General features: G+C 24.9%; 1 protein-coding gene across 1 annotated transcript; it reads right to left on the bottom strand.

The window, feature by feature from the left end:
- Positions 1–97: 97 nt before the first annotated feature.
- On the bottom strand, positions 98–8,138 carry LOC126897465 (protein takeout-like). The gene is made up of 6 exons (XM_050671091.1): positions 7,961–8,138; positions 7,577–7,669; positions 6,361–6,511; positions 6,162–6,298; positions 5,905–6,054; positions 98–366 (listed from the first exon to the last, which is right to left on the bottom strand). The coding sequence occupies exons 1-6, from the start codon at positions 8,043–8,045 to the stop codon at positions 209–211; spliced, it is 774 nt and encodes a 257-aa protein (XP_050527048.1). The 5' UTR covers positions 8,046–8,138; the 3' UTR covers positions 98–208.
- Positions 8,139–11,211: the final 3,073 nt, after the last annotated feature.

Below are 11,211 nucleotides of genomic sequence, written 5' to 3' on the forward strand. Positions count from 1 at the left end.
CCCCCCCCCCCCCCTATTCTATAACAAAATATCTCCCGTTTTTTCCCCAATATCAAACAAAAGCGTTTTTTATTTTTGGATCGTTACAATTAAAACATTTTATTTTTAGTTGAATTTTAATCTATTTTCAATATTTTATTAAAAAATTACAACATAATAAATGATATAAGTATGAAAAATTTTAACAAAACATTTCACATTTACAATCTTATAAGTGATTAACAAAAATTTCATCCATAGGTACTTCACCGAAAAATCTACTTATATAACCGTATATAATTGAGTTGATTGCCTCTTCCATTACAGATTGGATATCTGATGATAGTTCTCGCCAGTTTTCATTTAAAAATACATTCATAGTATTTTCTGAAAAAAAATACTTGAAATAGTTAACTAATATTTTTATTTCTTTATTTAATGATTAGGCTTAGCCGAGTTGGGGCTCCACCCCAGCCCGGTGGCCTGCGGGTCTTATGCACTTGTGATGCGTTAGGCCCTTCGGGCTACTTTTACAGGTAAGCCACTGATTCCACTAGGAGTACCCGGGTAAGCTGGGCATGATAAGTGTTGTGCTGGAAAAATATTATCCAGAAGCAGTTTAATACAAATATAGTAGACATTTAATTAATAAAATGAGTAAAATTGAAAAATAGTAATTAGTGAAGTGTATAAAGTATAAAGTTTACATTTTATTACTAAGTTCATCACAATATTTTAATCTTGACTCTATCATTGGTTTTATCAATATTAATAAAATTGTGTTATGAAGTTATAATAATAGGATGAGGTAATAGATTGAAATGAATAATGTAATATAGAATTTCAAATAAAATACCATACATTTAAATTTGTATTAGAATCTAATACATCAATACAAATTATTATTAACATTTAATGTAAAAGCTGTAGGAAAATGTCCTACCACAAAGAAAAAAATTTGTTGTAAGTCATACTAAAATAATAAAAAATTTGTTCCGAAAGAAAAATAGAAGAAGAAAATAAAACAAGTTTTTAATGAAAATAATAATAAACTTATTTTTTTATAGTTCCTATTCAATAATTTATATTAGATACAAGAAATAATAAAAAAAATTAATCAATAATATGACTAAAATATTTAGGTTTACTCCTAAGGTATCTTTAAATACCGTGTTATTAGTACCATTTTATATATACATAAAATTAAAAAAAAATTGACATGTGCAATACCAAAATAATATCCTACTAAAAACTATGCACGTGGACATTACAAAAAAAACCTAGCACAGGGGGTCGCGGCACAGTAGTGAGGTGGCATAATTGAATCAAGTATAATGATATCTGACAGTGATTAAAATCACTATCATAAAAAACGTTTCAATGTAAATCTTTAGATAGTGTTTAATTAAAAAAAAAAAATTTGTCAAAAAAGTAGGTCAAGTGAACGCTGAGAAAATAAATTATAGCTACAAAAAAAAATAGTAAAATAATATTAATATGAATTTCTTCTCACGAGAGGAGACTACAGTAATGGGATCCATGATATTTAATGAAGTTATTGAATCTAATTGAGATAAAAATCAAATGAGTTAAACATTTTTTTGTAACTCAAAAAGAATTAAGAATTAATTCTTTTTATTAATTCAGTGCCACAGGCGTGAAAGACCCAAATGTTACCGCCTCAGAAACCGTACGTCGCATTGNCGTGAAAGACCCAAATGTTACCGCCTCAGAAACCGTACATCGCATTGGTCACTTAATAAAAATGGAAATTTAGCTAGTTCAAATTTTAAAGTTATTTTTCTCGACTTCAAAGAAACAAAAAAATTTAAATACGTTTAATTTTTTATACTATGTCAACTAGATTGATATAATATTTATAAAATTCAGTGTAATCCCCTTATAATAAAATAAAATACAAAATCAAGAATTTTAACACAAAAATAGTATATTTTAGCTATTTTCATCATGTAGATAAAATAAAGTTCGAAATTTTTTTTTTAATATTAAAGTATATTACATAAGTTTTAATTTAAGATATATATAAAAGTGTTAGTGTTTCCGGAACATTTTCAAAATTTAAGTTAAAAAAGTTCTACTTTCTATATGCATTTTACAGATTTGAACCCCCTCTGTATATAAGGAAATAGTTTGATTTAAAAAATAATTTGTCGAATGAAAGATGTATATAAATATTATTTCTCATAAAAAAATTGTATTGATCCATACATTTTTCAACAAGGTATAACATTTTAAAGTTAAAAATGTAAAATATAAAATCGAGAATTTTCGTTTTTTTTTATTAAATTTGACTACTGTTTTCACAGTGAAGATTATCTAAAGTCCGAAATTTTTTTTTTCATGATAAATTATATTACATTAGCTTTAATTTAAGGTATATATAAAATTGTCAGATTTTCCAGAACACTTTCAAAAGTTAAGTTAATAAATTATATTTTTTTGTGAAAAAGTTTGTCATTTTAAATCCCCCCCCCGTGAGAAGGTTAAGTGTCAGATTTACAAAAAAAATATTTATATTGATTTGGTCATTTTTGAAAAAGTTATGGCAGTTTTTAGTAAAAAAAAACCAGCACAGGGGAGTCGCGGCACAGTGGTGATGTGGCATAGTTGGATCAAGTTTAATGATATCTGACAGTGATTAAAATCACTATCATAAAAAACGCTTCGATGCAAATCTTTAGATAGTGTTTAATTTAAAATATTGGTAGATTATTCCAAAAGCTTCATAAACTGCTAGTTCCTTATTAATATCCTGATTAGGATAAAGTATGTCGAATGAAAAAGGGATTATTAAAAAATAGAATTTCCCATAAAAAAATTATATTGATTAATACACTTTTCAATAAGTTATAGCATTATAAAGTTAAAAATATAAAAAAGAATTTTTTTACAAAAATCGTATTTTTTTTATTAAGTTTAATGTCTGTTTTCACCATGAAGATAAAATATAGTCCGAAATTTTTTTTTACCATTATAAAGTATACTACATTAGTTTTAATTTAAGATATATATAAAAGTGTCAGACCTTCCGGAACATTTTCAAAAGTTAAGTTGAAAAAGTTAATTTTTTGTGAAAAAGTTGTCATTTTAAATCCCCCCCTGTGGGCAGGTTAAGTGTCAGATTTACAAAAAAAATATACCAAATGATAGGTAAAGACATCAAGCATCTATATAAAAAAAAATTATATTGATATGTTCATTTTTGAAAAAGTTACGGCAGTTTTTAGTAAAAAAAATTGAAAAAATTTCGAAAATTAGCGATTTTTAAATTTGTAATTTTTTTGGAGGTTTCCCCCATTTACGGGGAACGAGGGAATTTTTTTCAATTTTTAAGGGTAATGTCTTCGACTAGATACGATTTGTGATCTTTTGACGTATCGTTGAAAGAAATCCGTTCGGTGAGAGCTGAGAAAAAGTGGTAACAGACAAAAAAAAAAAAAAACACATCTTAGTAAAAATAATACCTTCTCAGCTTCGCATCGAAGCTAAAATTGAAAAAATTTCGAAAATTAGCGATTTTTAAATTTGTAATTTTTTTGCATATTTCCCCCATTTGAGGGAACGAGGGAATTTTTTCAATTTTTAAGGGTAATGTCTCCAACTAGATACGATTTGCGATCTTTTGACGTTTCATTGAAAGATATCGGTTCGGTGAGAGCTGAGAAAAAGTGATAACAGACACAAAAATAAAACTAATACCTTCTCAGCTTCACATCGAAGCTAATATTGATAGCATTGGTTCAAGAGGTCTAATCGCCTATATCCTCCTTAAAAATATCCTTGATATTCACAATATTTAATAATATTCTAGTTACAATAATTGTATTAATATTAGTATTTCTAGGTCTATGTAAAAAAGTCAATTTGGATAAAAATATTACTGTGATTTGACGTTAGTCATCATAGTTGTCATAGATGAATCTCAATTTTTGCAATAAACTCATAGACTTATAAATCATCAATGAGATAAATAAGACAAAAAAAATTTGTTTCAAAGCAAAAAAAGTACATTTGACCAGTAAGATAATTATAAAGCCAAAGTTTAAAGAAATGATATATATATATTTATAACAATAAACTTAATTAAATATATCAACAAATTGTTTATTATAACATAATTAAAAAAAATTCCCAGGAAATATCTGTTACTTAATAAACTATGTAATATATAAAAATAATTAAAATAATATCAAAACAAAAATATAGTTAATAATCTAGCCGATTAATTCATATATGACAAATATAACATGTATTAAATATGAATGATAGAGAAAAATGAAATAAACATTTTTTTAATATAAACTCATTTTTTTTACAAAGTCAGAGTCAAAATATAAATATGCACATTTATAAGACGATAACCTCATTCAAAACATACGCGTGGATTTAAAAAAAAAAGCTCGTAGAATGGTAAAAAATGAACAGATTGAATTAAATTTTTTATAGTATCTCAAACAATTTTTTGGACGGAACTAGTGAAAATTTCAAACCTGAAGTCGTAAAACGCTGCCATCAGCGAACGTTTTTCTCAAAAACGGTTGAAATTTTAAAACGCTCGCGGGCGAGCGGCAAAAATTTTCCGGCCTTCGTCAATAATTTCCCCGTAGACTCATGACTAAATACTTTCGTTAAAAAAAAAAAAATTGTAAATCAAAGAACGCTACGTAGTTTTTCCAAAAAAGCGTTTATTTCCTTGTTCTTTTATAAAGTGTTCAGTAAGTAAGGACACGGGTTTCTATTGTTCTCATTGTTTGTAATAATTTATCTGCTTCCTTACTTACTGAATACTCTGTATAATATAAGATTCATGTTTAATGTCCTCTATAAAAATCATTGTTTTTGACAAAGAGGACGGGAAAACATAAATAGCCTAGCACAATAGATTCGAACCTGGTACCTATCCACTAAGGCATGAATGTTACCATCTAATTTAGGTAAGTCGTCTACCTATCTTCGATAATATTATAGATAATTATTATTATATTTTTTTAACAATAATGGGTTTTTGTTAAGCTGTTTCGCGAGAAAATTTAATCGAAGTCCTATGTGCTATCAAAGATCAAATATCTTTCCAAGCCCAAGAAGTTATGAAAGTTGGTGAACGTGTAACTGGATTGTTGGGTGTCCAGTGATATTTGCAAATCTCATTTCGTCGTTCAAATAATTTACACCCAACTGTTATTTATTTTTAAGAGCTTTAATAAAAACAATAGAAGGTGAAAAATTTTTATTAATCCTTTTAAATACATTTTAATGGCTAGAAGTATATTAATCGTTTTTAAATAATATGGTTAAATGAATAGTCAAAATCATTAATATAACAGTAATTCATTTTTACAATTCAACACATCAACAAAAAATTGTATGCTTTAATTTATATTAATAACCTTATTATTTTTGAATCTCGAACCGATAAAATATAACAATTAATAATATGTAGTAATTCACTCGTGCTCTACAACTATTAGCCCCTTTATATCATTAAAATATTCCATTTACATCCTTATAAATCTTTTTATTATATTTTGAATAAATATTATAGGCTGATTTTAAGTCATTTTAACAAAAAAGTGTACTCCATTTTGAAATGTTTTAGTGCTATTAAAACTTAATTACCCTTAACTAGAATTTTTTTTTTTAAATAATAAAAGCATATTATATATATAATAAATTCATAAATACGATTTAAAAAAATATCAAGTTAAATCTTGATTTTACATTTTGGTAATATCAAATATATATATTTTTAACTGACAGAACAAACCAACTATGTCAAGTACATATTTCACCAATACCTTTGAGTAATACAAAATTTTGTATTCATAAATTTTTTTTTACTGAATATTTGAAAATATTCAACCGAATACTATAAATTGTTTTGTTCCCTTATTTTATTTATCTTACCTAGATTCTTGTCTCCATTAAACAGATTGTCAAAATTAATGTATATTCTTGATGTAGTAAAAACATAATTTACATTTTGAGGGACTAGATAATGTCTATTATTTTTTACAGTTCTTTGAAATTGAATTTTTACAGAGCTTTTAATTTTTTCTGAAAATTAAAACTTTATTATATTAATATTAATTTTTATAGTACTAAAAAATCGTTCGGTTTTTTTTTCATTGTAATTTTTAAATAAAAAAATATATATTTATAACCAAAGTCAAATCTGCACGTTCCTTTTCCAGAAATAGGCGATCCAAAAACTTTTCCTATTAAATCATAATAACTTTCCATTACAATTGTTTTTGTCATCATAAATTTCATTGAAACATTGTTATTATTAACATCCACACTGTAAAAATAATATAATTTAGAGAATTGTTGAAAAAAAAATTTATTTAGTATATTACTTACTGGACATCTCTAAGTACAGTCGATAGGAGATTGGTGATATTAACATCTCTAAATTTCATATCTACGCTTACAATTCTATTACCGCCTTGTTTTATGTCAATACTTGGGATAAAGAGTGGATCAAGAGGAAATAAACCTAGACTAGGCACACCTTGAAATATACAAATATATTATGTTATGTTATGTTATGCTGATATAAACTGTTCTTTGAAATCTGCGTAAATCAGATCTTAAATGAAAATATCTTTATTAAGAGATAAATTAAGTGTTAAAGATATAATACTGAGTACAATTTAAGCTTAATCCACACAAATTTTATTGAAAATTAATATAAATCCAAGCGGATAAACATAATTAATATGATTAGATTATTAATATGGAATGAGTGGAATTATTTTTCCTTTTCTAGAACGTAAATTTTGTAAATACAATAATAATAAGTCAAATAAATGGTTAAAATTATTTTAAATCCGGATAGAGTTAGAAAAACTGATTTTCGATTAATGACACCAAAGAGAAACAAATTTCCTAAAGTATGTATAACATTCTTTTTTAATAATTTATAAAGTCTATTAAATTTTAGTTATGATCAAAATTTATTGGTTGAAAAATCAAAATATTAAATAACTCGATAACATTGTGTTAAACAAATCACATACATCAAGGTTATTAAAGATCTTTTAGTTGGCTTCTGCATATAAATCCCCTTATTAGAAGGAATAAATATTGCCTCAGTATGTATACAACAACCTAAACCGCCACTGAAAATAACAAACGGACACCATCTCTGCGATCACATATAGTACTATACATGAATAATATCTTCAAAATTACTTTGGGTTTCCATTTATGATCTTTTATTTTCCTCGACATTTGTGAAACTAAATTTATAATTAGTTTGTCACATGACAATTTTGAGCCGAATTTTTTATTGGTTTATTTTTTATACAAAACTCCTCTAAAAATCTTTACTCTGAAATTTTTAATTGAACGTGTTGAGGAATAAATATTTAATATGTTATGTCTAATGTATCAGTTGGATTAGTTTGGATACTATCTTTACACAAAACTAGTGTGATTTGTCATGCATGACCATATTGTAAGTAATTTAGTATTTTTATAAAATACTTCTTAAATAACCCTAAATAATTTTTTGAACTAATTGTCAGATATAAATCTTACTTTAATTATTAAAGAATAATTAATTTATAATTACCTTTTGCTATGTCTGGAAAACTTTGATTTAATGATCTATTAATACAATCGTTAATATACGGACTTTTTAAATTACATCGTTTATAATTTTTTGCTGAAAATTATTTAAAAAATATTGAATATAACATGAATTATAATAGACATTTTTTTTCATATTGTACATATATAAAATAATTGAAGTTTTTACATTGTATAATTTAAATAATATTATCATGTTATTTTAACACACTAATTTATGGGTATCATAAATTTATCAGTGAAAATTATTTGCTAGACAAAAAATTTTTCATTGAAAAAAACTAATTTGTAATTTTACAAATCTATAGATTCAATCAAAAATAATGTATTATAAACATCATTGTATACATTTATTTATTGTACTTACAAAGTTTCATAGAAATGACATTACTGATACACAACGTTAACAAAATATAAGTAGTATATTTGATAGTATTCTGTATTTTGAACATAATTAATTAACGAGTGGACTTCAAGTTATTTATTTAAAAGTGCGAATATTAAACTAAAATGAACGTTTTTCTTAAGTTGATTATTATGAAATATATACGAAAAAAATATAAGTATTTATACGTAAATTCCACTGACTAGTTTCAAAGGAGTATTAGCATATTATAATCATTAAAATCCCCTACTCTACAGTTGATGTTGAGTGTTTATCATACATAGTACATTTTTATATGCATAATATAGTGTAATTTTGTACAAACTTTATAGAATTTGTATTCCACAGTCTCAACATTTTATTTCTTATATTATTTTTATAAAATATAACATGTTTTTTATTATTTAAGTGCAAGTTTTTCATTTCAAAGTTTTGTTTAAACCAAAAATTTTGCATTATTAGGAAATATGAACAGAGGAGGAAGTCATATGAAATATATACGTACTATTGATAATTAATAATACATAATTATTTTATTGATATTAACTATCAATATCATCACAGATGTTAATAATAATAAAAAAACGATTAAGGCCTCTCCTAAAATCGAATTGATCCGTGGCCAACAGTTGTACTTTTAGATTTTTATACTTATGACAAACTTATCATAGCTGAATTTGTAAAAGTGCTCTAAGGAGCCAAACATTTAAAGGACTCCAAAAAATATGTGTATATTGTTTTTGTATAAGATGTAGCTTGTTTAAAAATATATTAAATAGGGGCGTCAAATATATGATTGTCTTTGAACACCGATAACAGTTAGCACGGCACTGATCACTTACATAAAAAACGCATCGATGCGAATCTGTTAAATTTCATAATATTTATGTCTTAAAATTTCAAGTATTAAATGCCTGTATAATAATTTGATTAATTTAAAATTAAGTAATTTATATGAAAACATTGTGAATTTTTTACTTTAACAGCTGATTTTTCATATTAGAACAATCGTTAAATAATTTTTTTATATTATTATTGTAATATATTTTAAAAGCTTTAATTTTGTATAGATTAGAAATTGTCGAACATTCCGTAACATTTTTAAAAATCGAGTTGAACTAAATATTTATATGCGTAGATGGTCTCTCTCAAACCCTTCCTAAACATAGGGTTTTTGTTTAAAAAAATAAATAGTTATAGCAATTTTAAAATGAAGAAAACAAATTTGAAAAATACCATTTTTTAAGGAGCCTTATTTTAAGATACTCTCAACTTCTAAAATTGAGTGGGTTTTTTTCCAATTTTCTGTGACAATAGTTTCAACCAAATTAAAACTAGGTTCTTTTGATATAGTCTTCATTAAAATCGGTCCAGTGAGAGCTAAGAATTTTCTTAGACAGAAAAAAAGCACATTATTACAAATCCAATACCATCTCAGATTCGTATTGAAGCTAAAAGATTCACAAACAAGATCAATACAAAGATTTAATTTAAGTAACGCCGCTAGCCTTTTCAAAAAATAATAAATTATTAATAGCTATTTCATTAATTGTTAAATATATCTAATAGACATTATATTTTATCATTACATGAAAAAAATTAACCCGATTTTTGAGAAATTAAATTTAAAGTAGATGTTAATTTCATTAACATGTGATGTTATATACATGTTATTCATTCAATATCCCTTACACTAATGATTTTCATTTACATTCAGAAAGCGTTTGAAATTTCTAAACTTAGTTGATATTATAATTATATCCAAATTTATTTTAAATACGACCGTTCAGGTGCCGAGTGTTTCATAAACTGAAGAAAATACCTATCAAGTAATAAAATTCAAAGAGTTGTTTAATATAATAAAATGATGTCAATTATATCAGATTTATTATTCGAACATCCATACATTAATATTGATTTATTAAAACTTGTTAGGAGATAAATACACTTTAGTGTCATTGACCTAGGAGAAATTAACTAGATTTCCTTGAAAAGTTTTTGCAAGGTTATTAAGAAATACTATTTTAGACAAAATTTTTAGTGAATTAATGTTTAATGAATGTATTTATTAATTAGAAATAACCAGAGTTAACTAAAATAGTATTAAATTTATTTACAAATATATTTGAATAGATATAAAGTAAAATATATAAAAATAATGTTTACAAAACATTTTTTTTTTTTTTAGTATAGTATATTGTCCTGGACTATGGTCCGTCGGTCCAAATCGCAGTTACACTCTGAAATGATCTCGAAACGTCAGCTATAAACTAAAAACGGAAACATCTGAAAATATTCCGATTAATTAATTTATTCTTAAATCGATTAATAGGTTCTGCGCTAGGAATTTAATATATTCATAATATATGTGAACGACATGGAGACACATAACTCATGATAATTAAAAAATGTTGTTTTCAGATCAACAAATAAATAAGTATTATTTTTTTTATAATAAGACGATATAAAAAGTATTTATTTTTTTTTTTACTGTCATAATTTGATAAAATTTAAATGTTTTGTTGTAATAGATTAGGAAATTTAGAATTTCATGACATATGAGTGTATTGTGAAAATATATTCATGACTTTAACGTGACAAAAAATTCGTGTCTCATGCTCTGATTTTTACAACTTGAAAAAATCATAACCCAATAAAAATTGAATAAATTAAACAAAAACATTAAATTTTGAAAATGATTGTCATCAAGGGTAGTATACATTTCAGACTTTTAATTGTTAAACTGTGTCAGCACCCAAATGGCTAAAAATGTTTAAACTCATGCGATGAAAATCTTTTTGAAATAATAATAATTTTTTACAGAGCCATACAAAATATCTTAAACAAAATTGCGAATTGGCATTAAGTCGTATAGTAATCTTTATAATGAATTACAACTGTCACAAAAATTATGATTGTAGATTAAAATATATTATATTCATAAACAGGAAGAACGAGTATTTTATACGATAGATAAGAATTTAATGTTGATATGCTCATAATAAACATCGATACTTATATTTATTAGTGTTCACTGGACACTGTCCAGCCATCAGGTTTTTTTCCCTGTTTATTTATAAGTTTTTGTTTTAATTTCTGCTGTACACAAAAAGTATCAAAAGTAAAATCTGATTGTACTACAAAGGCTACTTACATTAGCAAGACCGTAATAATGGAAATACGAATTATTAGCGCTGTTCTGAAATCCAACACACTTAGTAATAACAAATTTA

Source organism: Daktulosphaira vitifoliae, unplaced genomic scaffold (genome assembly GCF_025091365.1).
Source record: "Daktulosphaira vitifoliae isolate Bord-2020 unplaced genomic scaffold, ASM2509136v1 Scaffold_2, whole genome shotgun sequence".
NCBI lineage: Eukaryota > Metazoa > Arthropoda > Insecta > Hemiptera > Phylloxeridae > Daktulosphaira > Daktulosphaira vitifoliae.